At 35.5% G+C, this 20,016-nt stretch overlaps 1 protein-coding gene across 2 annotated transcripts in view; it reads left to right on the top strand.

Moving 5' to 3' along the window:
• SI (sucrase-isomaltase) overlaps window positions 1–20,016 on the top strand; it is a 176,541-nt gene that overhangs the window by 143,421 nt on the left and 13,104 nt on the right. For both annotated transcript variants that reach the window (XM_040480663.1, XM_040480662.1), the window contains 6 exons: window positions 681–797; window positions 5,915–6,002; window positions 7,180–7,318; window positions 15,585–15,718; window positions 17,312–17,346; window positions 17,428–17,544. In XM_040480663.1, coding sequence (XP_040336597.1) covers window positions 681–797; window positions 5,915–6,002; window positions 7,180–7,318; window positions 15,585–15,718; window positions 17,312–17,346; window positions 17,428–17,544 — 630 coding nt within the window. The remainder of the gene's footprint in view (window positions 1–680; window positions 798–5,914; window positions 6,003–7,179; window positions 7,319–15,584; window positions 15,719–17,311; window positions 17,347–17,427; window positions 17,545–20,016) is intronic.

The following is a 20,016-nucleotide window of genomic DNA, read 5'->3' as shown; positions in this document are numbered from 1 at the left end:
CAGGAAAGCATGCAGGTGATGCCATGTTTGTCAGGAAATTGGTTTACTTGCAGAAGGTCAGTCCTCAGCTAGCACAGACTTTGACCTTGGAATTTATATGGGTAGGCTGACAAGTAGGGAATGTTCTTGGTAGGGAAAGGAGTAAATCACCTCTTTTCTGGTTAGGTCGGAACGATTAGATGTGAGAGAGAAAGACAAACAGTTGGGGTAGTGAAGCTATATATTACTGGTCCTAGAAGGACAGAAATATGGGTAAACAAAATTTTATCAGATAAGCGGGCTAAACAAAAGCCTTTTTCTTACCTATCATGCTCCAAAAAAGTAAATATGCAGTATAGGTCTCTAAGGACACAAAGAAAAAAATTTCCTAAAACTGTAAGAAGCACTGAAAATATATTTCTATGTTGTGAACTTTTTTTTTGACAGTTCAAAAAAAGGACCCCATAAGGACCCCAGTGCTATTCCCTTCTCACTCCATGTATCTCTCTCTCTCTCTTTTACTCTTTGTTGTTGGGGTGGTAGAGGGAAATAATATATGTTAATGTAATTAAAGTTAGGATCAGGTTGCCTTCATTATCATTTGTGCACAACTTGTGAATCAGACAGATAAATGTTGGACTTAGACACTCATGGTCTCTCTTTTGACTTCCTACATATAGGCCTGAATTTTGTTTTTACAGGTTTCCAGAGCTCATGTAGCTTTTCCAGATTTTTTCAGGAATTCCACAGCAGAGTGGTGGGCAAAGGAAATTATAGATTTCTATAATAACCAGATGAGGTTTGATGGCTTGTGGATTGTAAGTAAACTTTGAGCAATTTATATTTTAAGTTGTTATTGTTTTAATTTATTGTGTAGTGATTCAACAAAATTATTACTCGATTCCAATAACATCAGCAAAGCATTTTTTATAAAAATCAGCCCATTCAGCCTGGGTGACTCAGTTGGTTAAGTGTCTGACTCTTGATTTTGACTGATGGCATTATCTCACAGTTTGTGAGTTCGAGCCCTGGGCCATGCTCTGTGCTGACAGCATGGAGTCTTCTTGGGATTCTCTCTTCCCTTCTGTCTCTGCCTTTCCTCTATGCTCTCTGTCTCTCCCTCTGTCTCTTTCTCTCTCCCTCCCTCTCTCTCAAAAATAAATAAACAAATAGACATTAAAAAAATAAAACTTTGGGGCACCTGGGTAGCTCTGTTTAGTTAAATGTCTGACTCTTGGTTTCAGTTCAGGTCACGATCTTAGTTTGTGATTTCAAGCCCCACATCAGGCTCCATGCTAGTTGCATGGAGCCTGCTTGGGATTCTCTCTCTCCTTCTCTGCCCATCCATTGTTTGTGTTCTCTCTCTCTCTCTCTCTCTCTCTCTCTCTCTCTTTCTTTCAAAATAAATAAACTTAAAAAAATTAGCCCACTCATTTTTCCATAGAAAAGAAAGTCCTTTCCATATATAAAGGACAGTTAAAATACAGTGTTAACAGTTTATGTATATAGATGCTATTTCCTGAACATTTTTACTTACACCAATGAATCAAATAAACTCTTTCTAACTATTCACAAATGTTTATAAACATTTATTTTATTTTTATTCAGTGTAGTAATAAATCTCACACAACTGTCCATCTTTGGTACAAAAAATCATAATCTCTTACAAATTTAGCAAAAATTATCTTTCAAACAATCTGCTAATTTTAGGTGTAAATTTAAAATGTTGATAGTAAGAGAGCAGGGAGGTAAGATGGAGTGGTAGGAGGATCCTAGACTTGCCTCATACCTTGAACACAGCTAGATAAATATAAAATCATTCTGAATACCCAAGAAATCAATCTGAGGACTGACAGAGCAAACTGCACAAGTGGAGGTAGAGAAGAGGCCACATTATGGAAAGTAGGAGTTGCAAAGTCGTGGTTAGGGAGATAAAAGGATTATAGATGTGGTGGAGAAGAGAGATTCCTGGTCATGGAGAAAGGCGAGAGAGAGAGGAGTGCACAGGGAATTGCACAAGGAAAACACTTCCCCAAACCATTGACTAGAAAAATGAGAGGGGCTAATTTTTATGAGTTTTTGCAACCAGTGGGGCTCAACGATTGGAACTCTTGAGGTCCATGGTGTGGCTGGGATAGATCCCTGAGGGCCTTGCCCTACTCCTGGAGAGAAGGCAGGTAGATAAGATGGTGTGATCTGAGAATTGCCTAAGATGCACTGGGAAAGACTGTTCCCTTTTTTATGAAGCACATTTGAGAAAGATGGCATTACTTATCTGGGAATAAAAGAACTGGTGGGCAATGTTTCTTTCTCCCACTCCTTAACATAGATTCGGACACCTTCTGAGGGCAACTGACCTGGACGCTAGCTGTTTAGTATGCTTTGTTCTAAATCCCATGATCCTACACTCTGGTGTGACTGCCCATCTGGGTCAAACCTGCATTAACCCCAGCATGGTGAGACCCTCCCCCTGAAGACCAGAGCAGGTCCACACCACACCAGATCCCTAAAGTTTTAAAACTCAGCTGGTGTGGCTGGAATAGAGCCCCAAATGCACTACACTTCTCCAGGCAGGCAATCAACCAGACACAGACAGTGTGAAAAGAGCAACCTGAAATATTCCTGGAACGCATGAGGGGAAATTATTTGCCCTTTTCAGAGGGCTTCCCTGACAGCAGCAAGCATGAACTTCCCTCTTCAAGGACAAAGTAGCTGGTGGCACCATTTCTCTACCTTTCCCCTCAAAATGAATTAACTTCAGTATGCAGCACAGTGCCAACAGTGGCAGGCTATACCCCTTACACCAAATTCCACCCCCTCTACACTCTAATGATACTGCTTTCCTAGGGCAAGTGCACCTAAGAATCAGTGCTTCAGGGCCCTCCTCAAGAAGACCAACACAAACCCCCACACGTGTCATGTATCCTAGCCATTGAGTTCTGCAAATCTTCAGTTCTAGTGGAAATAGCATAAGGTTTCTTCTAACAAGCATATCAGAGCACAGCTAATTAAAACTCACCATACTCTGGGCAAGGTCCAAACACTCCCCACTGCAGGCAAGAACTCTGCAGAGGGTTGACTTGAGGGATAGAACAGCCATAACACAGCAGCAGAGGGCTAGCAGAACACACTGGAGACACTTCAGGAAGTTCCAGGACCTGGACATTGTATAATCTCTTCTTCATAAAGCCATTACTCTCAGGAGCAATAAATATAACAGGCTGTCCTACAAAGAAGAAAACAGAGATTTATGCAAAACGCCAAGATGAAGGATCCATCCCAAAAGAAAGAACAAGAAAAAGACACAGCCAGGGATCTAAGCAAAACAGATATAAGTAATATGCCTGATCCAGAATTTGAAGCAACAATCATAAGCTGGGCTTGAGCATAGAAGACATCAGGGGTACCCTCCCACAGAAATAACAGAGTTTAACATTAATTGGGCTGACATGAATAATACAATAAACAAAATTCAAAACCAACTGAATATAATGACTAAAAGGAAGAAAGAAGCAAAGGAATGAATAAGTGATATAGATGATAGAATTATAGGAAAATAATGAAGCTGAACAAAAGAAGAAAACAAAAATCTTGGATCATAAAAGTAAACTTAGGGAACTCAGTGACTCCATTAATCACATATCCTATAATAAATTTGTATTATAGGAATCTCAGAAGAAGGAGAGAGAGAAAAGGGGCACATTTATTTGAGACAGTATAGCTGATCTGGGGAAGGAAAAAGACTTATAAATTGAGGAGGCACAGAGAATTCCCATCAAAATCAACAAAAGATGGCCAACTTCAGACACATTGTAAATTTACAAAATATAGAGATAAGAAAAAAAAAAATACTAAAAGCAGCAAGACAAAAGAAGTCCCTACCTTAAAGGGAAGACAAATAAGGTTAGCAGATATCTCCACAGAAAATAGGCAGGCCAGAAGAGATTGGCATCCTATATTTACTATACATAATGAAAAAAAAAAATGCAACCAAGAATACTCTATCCAGCAAGGCTATCATTCAGAATAGAAGGAAAGAGAGAGTTTCCCAGGAAAAAAACAAAAACTAAAGGAGTTGGTGACCACTAAACAAGCCCTTAAAGAAATATTAAAGGATACTGAATGAGAAAGAAAGACCAAAAGCACAAAGACTAAAGAGGAACAGAGAAATCTCCAGAAACAACAACTTTACAGGTAATGCAATGACACTAAATTCATGTCTATCAATAATCACTCTGAATATAAATGGACTAAATACTCCAATGAAAAGACATAGGGTATCAGAATGGATACAAAACCAAGACCCATCTATATTGCTGCCTACAAGAGATTAAGTTTAGACCTAAAAACACCTGAAGATTGAAAGTGAAGGGATGGAGAACCATCTAACATACTAATGGATGTCAAAAGAAAGCCAGAGTAACCATACTTATATCAGACAAACTAGATTTTAAAACAAAGACTGTAACAAGAGATGAAGAAAGGGCACCATATGATAATAAAGTGGTCTATCCATCAAGAAAATCTAACAATTTTAAATATTTATGCCCCCATCTTGAAGTATCCTAATATATAAATCAATTAATAACAAACATGAGGAAACTCATTGATAACAATACAGTAATAGTAGGGGACTTTAATACCCCACTAACAACAATGGACAGATCATCTAAGCAGAAAATCTAAAAGGGAACAATGGCTTTTAATGACACACTGGACCAGATGAACTTAACAGATACATTCAGAACTTTTCATCCTAAATCAGCAAAATACACATTCTTTTTGAGTATCCATGGAACATTCTCCAGAATAGATCACATAGTAGGTTACAAATCAGGCCTCAACGAGTACAAAAAGATCGAGATTGTACCATGCATATTTTTAGACCACAACGCTAAGAAACCTGAAGTTAACCACAAGAAAAAATTTGGAAAGACCACAAGTACATGGAGGATAAAGAACATCCAACTAAATAACGAATGGGCCAACCAGGAAATTAAATAAGAAATTTAAAGAAAACATGGAAACAAATGAAGATGAAAACATGACAGTCCAAAACCTTTGGGGTGCAGCAAAAATGGTCATAAGAAGGAAGAATATAGCAATAAATGCCTACCTCAAGAAGCAAGAAAAATCATAAAAATGGCCTAACTTTACACCTAAAGGAACTAGAAAAAGAAGAACAAATGAAGCCTAAGGCCAGCAGAAGAAAAATAATAAAGACTAGAGCAGAAATAATATGCAAAACACCTATATCACTGTACATAAAACTCCATCTAATTGAACATAGTGGGGAAAAGATTAAGAGAGAAGAAAACAATGAAACACACTCTTAACTATGAGAACAAATGGAGAGTTGTTGAAGAGGAGGTTGGCTAGGTGATAGGTGATAGGTTATAGGAAGGGCACTGTTTGTGATGAGCACTGGGTGTCGTATGTAAGTCATGAATCACTAAATTCTATACTTGAAACATAAATAAATAAATAAATAAATAAATAAATAAATAAACAAACAAATAACGTTTTCTGTGTGTATAAACTATACTCTGTGGTTTTAAAGCCACAAACCATTGTTTTGTTTTGTTTTGTTTTTCAAAAGCAATTGATAGAAGGCACTGGGGCAGGAGAGGAGAGGACATGGGAGTATATACACTACTATAATTTTATGTCTAGAAAACAATTCACTTTTTCATGTGTATTATATGCACAAAGAAGAGTAGGACATTTTATGTTTTACAAAGGAGTCATGAAATGTAAAAAAGAAACACTGAGCTAAACTAACTCTTTAGTATTGAGATGTCTTATATTTTTGCTTTAGAACGGTAAATGTGCCATTACTCAAATATGCTCCTTTAATTTATTGGTTTTCTGAATTAGTTCCTTTAAGAATATATGCTCTACTTTATTTTTTGTTTACACTTCTCTCTTTTTTTAGGATATGAATGAACCATCCAGTTTTGTACATGGAACAGTTACTAATCAATGCAGAAATAAAGAGTTAAATTATCCACCTTATGTCCCAGGTACAATTTTGTTGCTACACTTTTGATGTTATTGCTATTTATTAATCGGGTTTATATGCTTTATGATGTAGGGAACTGGATTCACATTCCCAATTCACACTACCCATCTACACATTGACTCACATCACACCTCAACCCATTCCCAATACTATTTAACATTATTTTGAAAAGAAAAATCAAGAAGCATATTTTATTTATATGTACACATTCTTATGCATGTTTGAAATTGTTACTTTTTCTTTTTTTTTTTTCAACGTTTATTTATTTTTGGGACAGAGAGAGGCAGAGCATGAACGGGGGAGGGGCAGAGAGAGAGGGAGACACAGAATCGGAAACAGGCTCCAGGCTCTGAGCCATCAGCCCAGAGCCCGACGCGGGGTTCGAACTCACGGACCGCGAGATCGTGACCTGGCTGAAGTCGGACGCTTAACCGACTGCGCCACCCAGGCGCCCCTGTTACTTTGATTTTCTTAAGAACCTTCCCAGATTTGAAAATTGTCAGTATTCCTCAAGATTAAAAAAAAAAAAAAAAAACACTTTTAAAACACTTATTTCTAAATTTTTCTTTATTAGGAAAAAATGAAACAATACTAACAGTACTTCTTTGGTTGTCCCTGACCCAGGAGAGAAGGATCCAGTTGCTCAGTATTCATCCTCATACTGTTATGTAGGCAGTAAACTTCGTAAACTTTTGATATCTAAAGTGATGGCAAAACTCTGAAAAAATGTATCATTAGCTGAGAAAAAGTGTATCAAAGAATAATGTTGTTATTGCATTGCCTGGTTCTTAACCCCAGGGCTTCATGTTACTGATTGGATTTTTTATCAAAATCTATTTACTCAATATGTCTCATCTGAGTGCATAAAATATTGTAGGCATTTAGGAGTATGCTTATCTTTCAGGGTTTTATTAATTCATGTTAATTCATAATATTTGTGTTGCTGAATACAGTAAATTTTTTCACAGATTTTTTCAGTTACAGGTATAAGTGCAGCTATAATTACAGATTATTTTTCACTTTAATTAGCAGAGACAAAGTGTACAAATGATTAGAAAACAATATTATTTTAAAACAATGGTTAATATTTTTGCCAAAAGAATATATAGTTATTATTTAGACATTCAAATATAGGGTAATTTATAATATATTAATATTTTCCCATTGGTTCTCCCCAGAAATCACAAAAAGAACAAATGGATTACATTTCAGAACTATGTGTATGGAAACTGAACAGATTCTTAGTGATGGATCACCCGTTTTGCATTATGATGTTCACAATCTATATGGATGGTCACAAATGAAACCTACTTATGAGTAAGCGGTGTTCATAATTATCTTTTTTGACTCTTTATTATCTTTTGGATTAATCTTCCCTACTTTCAGAGTTCTTCCCTGCTGACCTTTTCTGGTAGCAATTTCTTACCCAATGTCCTCTGTAACTTACTTGGTCCCTTATGACACTTAGAATTATTATGTGTCTCAGGGCACCAGGGTGGCTCAGTTGGTTGGGCATCAGACTTTGGCTCAGGTCATGATCTCCCAATTTGTGGGTTTGAGCCCATCATTGGGCTCTGTGCTGACAGCTCAGAGCCTGGAGCCTGCTTCCGATTCTGTGTCTCCTCTCTCTTTGCCCCCCCCCCTTCATGCTCAGGGGGCCTCTCTCTCTCTCTCTCTCTCTCTCTCTCTCTCTCAAAAATAAACATTTAAAGAAATTTAAAAAAAAAATTATTATGTGTGTGTCTCTCTGTCTCTCTGTCTCTCTCTTTCTCTCTTCAAATGTATCATTTATCATTGCTTTAAATTTTCATCCTATTCCAAAAGGTATCCTGAACAATGTTATTTTGATCTTTCCTAGCTCATAGTGGCAGTGCCTAACAAATAATTGGTATGCAATAAATAGTTGTGAATGTATAAATGAGTAAATAATGCATAGTTTGATGTCATTAATTAAGGCATTAAAGATAGGGTAAATCATGGGGCACCTGGGTGGCTCAGTCGGTTGAGCGTCCGACTTCTGCTCGGGTCAGGAGCTCACAGTTGACGAGTTCGAGCCTGGTGTCGGGCTCTGCGCTGACAGCTCAGAACCTGGAGCCTGCTTCGGAGTCTGTGTCTCCCTCTCTCTCTGCCTCTCCCCCGCTCATGCTCTGTCCCTTTCTGTCTCAAAAATAAAGATAAACATTAAAAATAAATAAATAAATAAACAAATTAATAAAAAAGTTAGGGTAAATCAGTTAAGTCCAATATTACCAAATTAGAATATGTATAAGTGAACTTTATTTAATGTCCACATTAAACCAACTTTTATGTGAGGCCGGTGATAATGGAACACAAACCATCCTTTGAATATCAAGTCTTTATTAGCACTGTCCAATAAGACTTTTCGTAATGATAGAAATGTTTTATAATTCTGAGTTGTCCAAAATGGTATATGCTAGCCATATAAGGCTGTTGAACAATATGGCTACTGTGACTCAGGAAAGGAATTTTAAGTTTTATTTAATTTTAATAAATTTAAATTTAAATTAGTCCCATGTGGCTAATGTGCACTATACTACACAGTGCAGTTCTAGGTCACTGGCTCTTAATTACACAATATATCACCTGGAGATTTTTAATAAATGTATTGATTTAATTGGTTTGTACTACAGCCTAAGATCTGAATTAAAAAAAAATAATAATGTTTATTTATTTTTGAGAGTGAGATAGACAGAGCATGAGCAGGGGAGGGGCAGAGAGAGAGGGAGACACAGAATCTGAAGCATGCTCCAGGATCTGAGCTGTCAACACAGAACCGGATGCGGGGCTTGAACTCACAAACCATGACCTGAGCTGAAGTCAGACACTCAACTGACTGAGACACCCAGGTGTCCCTTAAGATCTGAATTTTAAAGAATTTTTCCAGGTAGTACCAATGTGCATCTAGATTTGAAAAACACAGCTCTAGTATATAACTGTAGTTGGTAAAACACATTGAAAAGCATTTTGGAGTAAAGAGTATGAGTAATATTTCTTCACTTAGTGAAACATGCTTATCTCATTTGTAGCACCAAACTTTTTCAACCTGGTAGAAGTGAATTATTTAAGATATTATTACATGGATGAATTACCACATATTTGTTCACCAAATTCCAATGTAGTGACACTAAAATCATGTAGAAAGACTAGGAAATGCCATTTTTAAGAGTAAACAAATTGGTCTTTACAATGCTTTTTTAAAATTTTTTTTAATGTTTTTATTCATTTTTGGAGAGACAGAGAGAGAGACAGACTGTGAGTGGAGGAGAGGCAGAGAGAGAGGGAGACACAGAGTCCCAAGCAGACTCCAGGCTCTGAGCTGTCAGCACAGAGCCTGATGTGGGGCCCGAACTCATGAGCTGTGAAATCATGACCTGACCCAAAGTCAGACACTTAACTGACTGAGCCACCCAGGAGCCCCTACGATGCTTTTTTATTGGAACAAATGCTTCTTTAGATTAACCTTACTGGAACATAATTTTGGAGCACATTTATCCTCACTTTTTAATCTTCAGCTGACCTCATTTTATCATAAAGTAAAGATATTAAAAAGAACAAAAATATTGAGAATTCACTGATAATCTTGTTGGCAAAACTTACACATTTTGAGATCAAACTATGTAGTTTAAAGGAAATTGAAAAAAAAATTTATTCACTGAGGTAGTGAATTGAACTTGGGAACACATTTTATGGTTCCTAACACACTGGAAGATGCTTAGTAAATTTAGAGACATGCAGGTAAATTTTTAAATAGTTGATATTCAAAGATAATTAGGGATATTGAAAGTACATTTTACTCTTAAATAGCAAACATTATGAGGAAGAGATCAATACAATCTTACAAAGAACATTTTGTGATTTAAAGACATTATACATTTCTTGGGGTGCCTGGGTGGCTCAGTCGGTTGAGTGACCGACCGACTTTGGCTCAGGCCATGATCTCGCAGTTTGTGAGTTCGAGCCCCGCGTCAGGCTCTGTGCTGACAGCTCAGAGCCTGGAGCCTACTTCAGATTCTATGTCTCCCCCTCTCTCTACCCCTCCCCTGCTCATGCTCTGTGTCTCTCTGTCTCTCAATAATAAATAAATGTTAAAAAAAAAATTAAAAAAAATAAAGACATTATACATTTCTTTAAAGTGTTAGTTCATAAAATTTTCAGTAAATGTTTCATTTGTTATTTAAATTAAGCAGATTAATAAATTTTAAATGTTGAGTTAAATAGCTCAGTTTACACATACCCATAGACTTTTCATATGCTGTAGATACTTTCTTAATATTTATTTTTTGCAGTAATATTAGAAAAAAATATTGAACTCTCCTTCAGAAATTTTAGAGATTAAATATAGTCAAATTTTTAAAGACCTTGACAAATGTAAAAGGATGCTATAAGTAAATTATATTTACACTGAAGCAAAGGATGGATAGTAAAGACTTTTTATTTACCATTGGAGGAGAGTGAAAGGATTAAAAACATAATGTGTTTCTTTATGTTATCCAGACTGTAGCATTTTATTGTTTCCTTTTTTTATTCATTTTGTGTCTTTCAAAAACGGTACACATTTGACTAGTACACATTTGACGGTACACATTCAGCTAGTTCTTGCTACTGTGCTCTTCACTAAACATGTCACAAACAAGCAAGCAAGGAAAGAATCCAATGAGGGGATTCAGAAACAGAAGATAAATAATCAGCTTGAGAAATTGTAAACGGTTTTAGAGGAAGGACCTTGGCTACCAGTTGCAAATGAAAAGTTTCATATGTAAATGCCATACAAAAACTTTCAGTCTTCAATAGATCTCTCTTATTATTTAAAATTCAATCTTGCACTGAAACAAGCAAAGTCTATGCTTCAAATGTATAAATAAATACACTTTAAAAACTACCTCAAAGTGTGTGTTCGAATTTGAGAGAATTATTCAATGATTATATGACTACATATTTCATATTTTCAACTTCAATAAATACCTGGAATGATGTTAGAGATTACTACATTTTTTTTCATTAGAAAGGATACAGAAAAATCAAAATCTTCTGTCTCCTTTTGGAAATTCAGGTGGTGTTAAAGATACAATTTTTAAATAAATGCCACAGATTTTTGTAATCATAATTTAGAATGGAGTAAAAATCAATAATTGCAAGTTATTTTTTTAGGTATTTCTATAGACTGGGTTAAATGGCAAATTAAAACATCATATTCTACTTCTTTCTATGTTTAATGTATCTAACTGGAAAAATAAAGGTGCTTTTTTGGGAGGATTATGTACTATAGGAAGTGGCCTCTTGTAAATTTTTTTTTTAACAAAAAATAAGTTTGGTAGATAAAAACAAACACAATATAGCTCACCCTTCCAATAATTTTGACATTTTCTTGTTTACAACTGTCAGTTTCTGTTAATTAGCTATTAGTCATTGGAATAGATACTGGACATATGTCTCTTAGACATTAATTTCTGATTAATATGGCTGAGCTGAACATTGATGTAGCTGGTGTCAATGCTTATTTAAAAAATTGAGATCTGGGACACCTGGGTGGCTCAGTAGTCTGAGCTCTTAATTTCAGCTTGGGTCATGATACCAGATCTCATGGTTCAAGCCCCAAGGCTCACTGACAGTGTGGAGCCTGCTTGGAATTCTCTCTCTCTGCCCCTCCCCAATTCATGCAGGCTCTCTCCCTCTCAAAGTAAATAAATATACTTTAAAAAAAAATTGAGATCTGAATCCATAAAGCTATTTCCATGGTTTAGCCCTTCACATTATCTTCTCAATTACGGAAATTTCAAATTTAAATTTTATTATACACTCAAAAACAATGGAAATATTTCAGAAATGGGTACATTACTATTTCTAATGGATATTAAATATATAATACTGAATTATTTGCTTTCTATAAAGTAATTCAATAAAATATCTTTAGTTTTCAATGAATTTGTTTAAATTTTTTTTTCAACGTTTTTATTTATTTTTGGGACAGAGAGAGACAGAGCATGAACGGGGGAGGGGCAGAGAGAGAGGGAGACACAGAATCGGAAACAGGCTCCAGGCTCTGAGCTATCAGCCCAGAGCCTGACGTGGGGCTCGAACTCACAGACCGCGAAATCGTGACCTGGCTGAAGTCGGACACTTAACCGACTGCGCCACCCAGGCGCCCCTTCAATGAATTTGTTTAAATAAATATTGAGAAAAATACTCCTGCAATAACTTTATTTACTCTAAGCAACACTGGTCAATATTCTAAAATAATTTAATGCCACCCAAAGACAGAAGTATCTGGAGTATAGTTATCAATTGATTTCATCAGTAATTAAAAACAATAGCCAATTGAATAATTTCAAATTATTATCTTTAGTACCCATGGTGAATATAAATATATTCATTTTGAAGATTTAAAATATATTTAAAAGTTTCAATTTAATATTTTCCTTTCACATTATCCACTTTTGTAATATATATCATATATATTGTATGTATACACAATATATGTATGGATATATACATATATTGTATATAATATATATTAAAATCATTTTTAAGAAGGCTTAATTATATATTCTATACAATATAATGTAATGTAATATAATGTAATAATATAAATACTAAAACTCATTTTTTAAGAAAGATTTTTTCCCAGTAACTTAATATATATTTAGAAGTTTTTAAATCCTTTTCAAAAAAGTGCTCATGTAGGTGACTGAAAACATACAATAAAAATACTTCCACGGGGCGCCTGGGTGGCGCAGTCGGTTAAGCGTCCGACTTCAGCCAGGTCACGATCTCGCGGTCCGTGAGTTCGAGCCCCGCATCAGGCTCTGGGCTGATGGCTCAGGGCCTGGAGCCTGTTTCCTATTCTGTGTCTCCCTCTCTCTCTGCCCCTCCCCCGTTCATGCTCTGTCTCTCTCTGTCCCAAAAATAAATAAACGTTGAAAAAAAAAATACTTCCATTACACAACATTGCAATCCTTTCTATTAGCTAAATTTTTCAAAATCAAGCAGTAACAAAGGACAAACTGTCCTACAGGTGAAAAATGTTTCTTAAAATTGAGCTAAATTCATTATGACTAAACCATTTTTAAAATTAGAACATGTCAAAAATATTTGGAAAATATTTATAGTGATGGGATTTTAAATTATATATTTAGTGGCAGCAAGTATTTCCCAAAGTTTTGTTCTCAATTCATTGAAGGGTTACAGAGAAGATTCTTCTAATGTAAGAAGTTAACTCTTTCTTAGGAGAAAATTATTATAAAAATACCTAATGCAGAATTTTTCTCAGTCAGATATCTAATAAGGCATATGTTCAGTTATTGATTTAAAGCCTAAGTAAATAATTTTTGCAAAAGTAAGACATACAGCAGAAAAAAAGAAATTCTTTAAGAATATATATTTCTTGAATGTTAAAAATTGGGGACAGTTCTATCCCTTTAGATAACTTTTTTTCTTAGTTAAATGAAATCAATTTTGTTTTCAAATTAAAATTAGAATATATGTTTCACATATATTTTTAGATTGGTCATATGATATTTTATTCTCTACATCAATAATCATTCATTTTTTTAAGTTTATGTATTTTGAGAGAGAGAGAGAGAGAGCCCATGGGGGAGGGGCAGAGAGAGAGAGAGAGAGAGAGAGAGAGAGAGAGAGATGGAGAATCCCAACCCTCCACATTGTCAGCACAGAGCCTGACACAGGGTTTAAACTCAAGAACCATGAGATCATGACCTGAGCCAAAATCAAGAGTCAGTTGCTTAACTGACTGAGCCACCCAGGTGCCCCAGTAATCAGTCATTTCTTGTGAAATGTCAGCAAATATACATAATGTATGTTAAATATATTAATGTACCTAAATAGACTTGATCCTTTATATTTATTACAGAATATTAAGCACTGAAGATGATTTTCTTATTGATCTTTTTAAAGATGGACATACATACAAGTAGGAAATTTTAAGTTAGCAAATACAATATGGTGTTTATTATTAACATATAGTTCAATGTATCATATGTCCATTGAAAACACTTTCAGTTTTCTGTAACTTTGATTGAAGAAATTCATTAATCCAAAAACTTCTTGAGTTACTATTATATGCTAAGACTGTATTAGGTGTAAAAAGTACAAAGAAGATTAAGACATTATCTTTAACATCAAGAATTTCAGGGTCTCATTAAAGAAACTTTATATATGAAGCAATCAGTACCAACACTGTGATCCATGCTGTAATAAGAAAATGATTGGAAAGTCTGCCTAATTAGGTATTTGAAGAATTTTTTTTCCTGAAATAGTTCTATTTATATGCAGTTGATTTCAAACAATATAAAAATAAACATTTTACTTCCAATTAATAGTGGAAAATTTTTCGGGGCATCTGGATGACTCAGTTGGTTGAGCATCAGACTCTTGATTTTTGCCCAGGTCATGATCCCAGGGTTGTAGGATCCAGTTCCTCATCAGGCTGCAGGCTGAACATGGAATCTGCTTAAGATCCTCTTGCTCTCTCCCTCTGCTGCCTCTTCCTCGCTCACTCTCTCTCAAATAAAATAATCGTAGAATATTTTTTTCTACCTTAGATGCTCTTATAGTATCACACAGAGAGAGAGAGAAAGATGCAGATAATGTAAAATAATGCATTATTATATTATTTTTAGCACTAGAATATGTTTTAAAATATGGGGCGCCTGGGTGGCGCAGTCGGTTAAGCGTCTGACTTCAGCCAGGTCACTATCTCGCGGTCAGTGAGTTCGAGCCCCGCATCAGGCTCTGGGCTGATGGCTCAGAGCCTGGAGCCTGTTTCCGATTCTGTGTCTCCCTCTCTCTCTCTGCCCCTCCCCCGTTCATGCTCTGTCTCTCTCTGTCCCAAAAATAAATAAACGTTGAAAAAAAAATTTTTTTTTAAATAAATAAAATAAAATGAATAGTAAATCATTGTTTAGTAAATCAAGTAAATAGTAAATCAAGTCACTGTTCCAAGACTGAGGAGGGGAGAGAGCAAAAAGAAATATAATGTATTTGTAAAATTCATTCTCTTGAGATATGGCTTGGATAGATTCTGTGCTTGAAATAAAACAACTACTTTTATTTTCACCACCCAAAATTTCACTCCCTTTAATCTACCCTCTAAAACAGGGAATACTATAGCAAAGATTCTCTGTTGAGTAATGTGGAGATTAAGTGTTGACAAGCTATAATTGAGAAGGGTTGGAGCAATCAATAGTTAGAGCGTATTCAAGAGAACATATTTAAGTAGAACTAAATGAATTCATTCAGAAAACTTAAGATATAATTATTTACCTGATTTGATAACTTCAATAGTTGACTTAACTTGTATTCATTGAACAAATAAAGGCCACTTAGGCATGTCAGTCTGATAAATGTTGGAAGGGAAGAAAAATGTCCTTTATGTCTATGAGAATTTTATAGTATAATGAAAGAAGACTCACTTATAAAGCTAGTTGTAACAAGAGATAACAAAGACACCATAAAAAACACATCTTTTTAATGAAATGCTCATAAGTAGAAATATCTGAAAAATACCTCATGTAAGAACTCATAGATACTTCTCCATCTATATTAGTGCATTGCAGAAGACAACTGGCAAAAGAGGAATTGTTATTTCTCGTTCAACATATCCTACTGGTGGACAATGGGGAGGACACTGGCTTGGAGACAACTATGCACAGTGGGACAATTTGGACAAATCAATCATTGGTATGTGAGTCACCATCTTTATCATTACTCCTTTGCATTTTCTGTTAAGTATTCACTTTTTCTGGTAATAGTTTATATACCTTATAAGTCCTCAGAAACATGCTTTTCACATCATATTTTATGGCAAATAGCATCATGAAAATGTAGTGTGCCAGAAAGTAGGAGCTGGGATGCTTTCTAGAAACTAATAATATCCAAATAGTTTATTTTGAGACAGTAATTTCATCCCTTTTGGTCTCAGTTCCCCAGGAAAAGGGCAGGAGCTGGGAAAATAACATGTGGAGCTAAGAATAGAAATGGGTCGAAATTCTAGATTCTAGGGAATAAGAATCACTCATAGATGCTAAAGAATGAAACATTTCTAACCAAATTTTGAAAGAGTGTTTTGACAATTGTTAGGTAAATAAGATATTATCATTTTAAAGGGGAAATTGATACTTTTCCTTTCAGATCTAGTCTTAAAATTACTTTACGTTTATATTAGGATTCAAGGAAACAATGTTACTACTTTAAAAGAAGAGCTGGGATATCACATGAATCCTGTTTTATTGAAGTGATCTCAGAGGATTGTATTTAATGAGGATAATTCTTATTTGTTTGTTTTTTTCCAAATAATGAGGCCTATGGTTAAATAATTACATAGATAGCCTATTATATTATATTATATTATATTATATTATGTTATATTATTTTCTAAATCATCATCTACATAGCAACCAAACAGATCACTCCTGTACCTCTAGCTTATAGCTCTACTTTTCCTCCTTTCTGAACGAAATTACTAGCCTTACTGCTTTTTATTTATTTTTTAATGTATTATGTTTATTTTTTAGAGAAAGAGCATGAGTGGGGAAGGGACAGAGAGAGAGGAAGACACATAATCTGAAGCAGGCTCCAGGCTCTGAACTGTCAGCACAGAGCCCAACATGAGGCTTGAATTCGCAGTGAGATCATGACCTGAGCCGAAGTTGGATGCTTAACTGACTGAGGCACCCAGGCACCCCAGTTTTAAAAACTGAAACCAAGGTGGTGGCTGGGTGGCTCAGTTGATTAAATGGCCAACTCTTGGTTCCAGCTCAGGTCGTGATCTCACAGGTCCCAACTTTGAGTCTGACGTTGAGCTCTGCGCTGACAGTGCAGAGCCTGCTTGAGATTCTCTCCCTCCCTCCCTCTCTCTCTCTGTCCCTCCCCTTCTCATGGTCTCTCTCTCTCTCTCTCAAAATAAACAAATAAACAAACAAATAAAATTTAAAAAATAAAATTAATATTAAAAATGAAACTGCTTCCGTAACTTCTTCCAAACTGAGACAGAAACACTGCCATTTTATTCTCATGCTATAATGTATTTATACCTATTTTGTGCTCTAAATATACCATCTTGAAAGTGACAAAGAAGCATAGTGTCTTATTTTTACATCATTAACATTATAACAGCGTGAATATTGTAAGAGGAAATGATAGGTGTATTAAAAATCTGAAAAATGTTTCATTAGATTAGAGGTTATTAGAAATGGAACATCTTAACAAATCAAATCATCAAATATCAAAATATATGATGTAGTATCTTTCTAAATTTTTCCTGATTTTTTTTAGGTATGATGGAATTTAGTCTCTTTGGAATCTCATATGTAAGTAACTATTTCTTTTATCTTCATAACTTATAAATTTTAAGAAAAAACATTGAGATTAAATGTAACAATATATTTTAGACTGGTGCAGATATCTGTGGTTTCTTCAACAACTCAGAGTATGAGCTCTGTGCCCGCTGGATGCAACTTGGAGCATTTTACCCATACTCAAGAAATCACAACACTGCATTTACTAGGGTATGTCATGACTGCATGTGCTTTCATTCCTTTCCTCCTAACCTTAGAAGTTTTGAATAGAACTCCTCCTGCCTGGCTGACTTCTAGCGCTTGCTTTGAATGAACTTCTTTACATTTACTGAGGACATCGGAGCCCATCACTTTGAGAATTTTCTGATTTGGGTTACTCTTCTTTCTACTTTAGGGTTTAGAACTTGGTTAGCTGGCATACTTACTGCTGTTCCATATACTTTTCAAATAGCCAGGGAGGGAAAAAAAAAACTGCTTCTGTATGTAACTTCTTCCAAACTGAGACAGAACAATAGAAAAAATCAGCTTCAAAGTAAATTACAAATGAAAACTCCTTGGAAATACTAGTATCAGTGCATGAAAATGAGCAGATTTAAAAGGCAAATGTTAAAACAATGAGTTGAAAATTTGAGAAAAAAAGGAAGAGGGAATTAAGAGCTAATTCTTGTGTGGTGGCACAATTCTGCACTTTACTAAATTGTCTGAAGGAAATGTTTGAATAAGGGGGTGACAGTATTACAAATTATGGAAAAGTATGAACAATTAAAGGCAATATCTAAGAGCTTAATTTTGTGATATTGACTTTAGTGAAGAAGTGCAGGGGAAAGATGAATTATCAAAAGTAACTCGTGGAAGAGTTGTAGACAGAGCTGCTCTTTGAAGGATGGGTTCTAGCAGCAGTAACTGAATGGTGAATCTCATCAGGTGCTGTGAAATCTTTGTGTCCCTCCTGGGAAATTTTAGTTAGATTAGAGGAGATTTATTTTAGAAAATAAAAATCTATACAAGGATAGAAGGCAGTATGGGACCACATTTTGGAAGAATTTGAAAGTTGGGCGATAACAACATAACTTGATGAAATAGGAATATTTTAACAGGAAAACTTGCTGTCAGTAATGCAATTTAGAAAGCTGTAATATTGGAAGAGTGGGATGAATCAAAAGCCTGGACAGGGATTTATTCAATAAGTATTTATTAGGAAGCCACTATTTAATATTTACAATGTCCCTGCTCTAAGATTCATAAATTGTAGGCAGGATAGAGATAATAGGCAATTATGTGTGTGTGTATGTATATATGTATAATCAGGTATAAATAAATGCATATAAAGAAAAGATAGTGCAAGCTAAAGTGACAGCAATTTGGGGGATTCTGTTTTAGAAGGGGTACCTATGAAGGTCCCTCTTGGATAAAGTGACTTAAGCATTAGAGTGGAGACTTTAGTGGGGCACAAAAACCAAAAGCAATATAAGGATATGGGGGGCAGGGAGAATTTCAGACAGACGGAGTCAGTGAAAGACTCCAAGATGGAATTTTGGAGAAGATGAAATAGAGGAGGAGGAAAAGACTGAAGAAGTATTTCTCAATAAAAATCTGCAGAACAGAAAGCTCAACTTAAGTTTAATTTTGAGGTAGTACAATTAAATTTAGAATTCATGGTTAGGGGCATCTGGGTGGCTCAGTCGGTTAACCACCCGACTTCAGCTCAGGTCATGATCTCACCGCTTGCGAGTTTGAGCCCCATGTCGGGCTCTGTGCTGACCGCTCGCATCCTGGAGCCTGGAGCCTGCTTCAGATTCCGTGTCTCTACTCACTCTCTGTCCCTCCCCCCCACTAATGCTCTGTCTCACCTTCAAAAATAAATAAACATTAACTTTTTTTTAATGTATAGTTTAGACTTAAATGCTTGTATATCAGCTTGTTAAAACTGAAATAACATCAGTTAAGTCAGCAAGCAACAGATAGGATCTTTGCGTCTTTCTTACTTGACTTTGGAACTAGTAAGGATAGAATCTTATAGCTTAATTCTTGGACCTTTTTACTTTCAAGGTTTTGCCTCTTCTAACATTTTTACATATACAAACACCCAGTCATCATTCAAGCTTTCTAATCTAAAGCTCATTAATCTACATAAAGCTTACTGAAATCTAAAAAAGTTGGAATCTTCATAGATATGGCCAGCTCTTAAGGACCCTCTCTGTCTGTTGAAAAACATAAACATATTGCCCCCTAGAGTTATGTGGCAGCCTTGTTTGTTCCCCAGCACACATTAAAATATAAAATGCTAATCACCTTCCCTATTATTTTTTGACCAGTAAGTGCAACAACATTTCTTAACAGGCTTTTAATCTTTCCAGTATCAACTTTAGTCTTTTTACCTGGAGTGTGTATTCCAGAGTGTATCTGGGCATGTTGTTCTTCCTTATCCAGCATTAATTAGGTCCTTTCTTTCTGCTATCTTAATTCTTTAATATCATAACTTATCCATTTCTCAGGAGAACACATAATGTGGGGGTCACCATGATAGGTTCTGGGTATCTCTGTTTATTCCAATCCACTTTTTAAAAATTTGTTAATGTTTATTTTTAAGAGAGAGAGAGAGATAGCACAAACCGGAGAGGGGCAGAGAGAGGAGACAGAGGATCCTAAGCAGGTTCTGTGCAGATGCAGATGCTTAACCCA

This window comes from Herpailurus yagouaroundi, unplaced genomic scaffold (assembly GCF_014898765.1).
Source record: "Herpailurus yagouaroundi ecotype Mexico unplaced genomic scaffold, PumYag 159, whole genome shotgun sequence".
NCBI lineage: Eukaryota > Metazoa > Chordata > Mammalia > Carnivora > Felidae > Herpailurus > Herpailurus yagouaroundi.
This window is presented reverse-complemented; position numbering and strand designations above follow the sequence as displayed.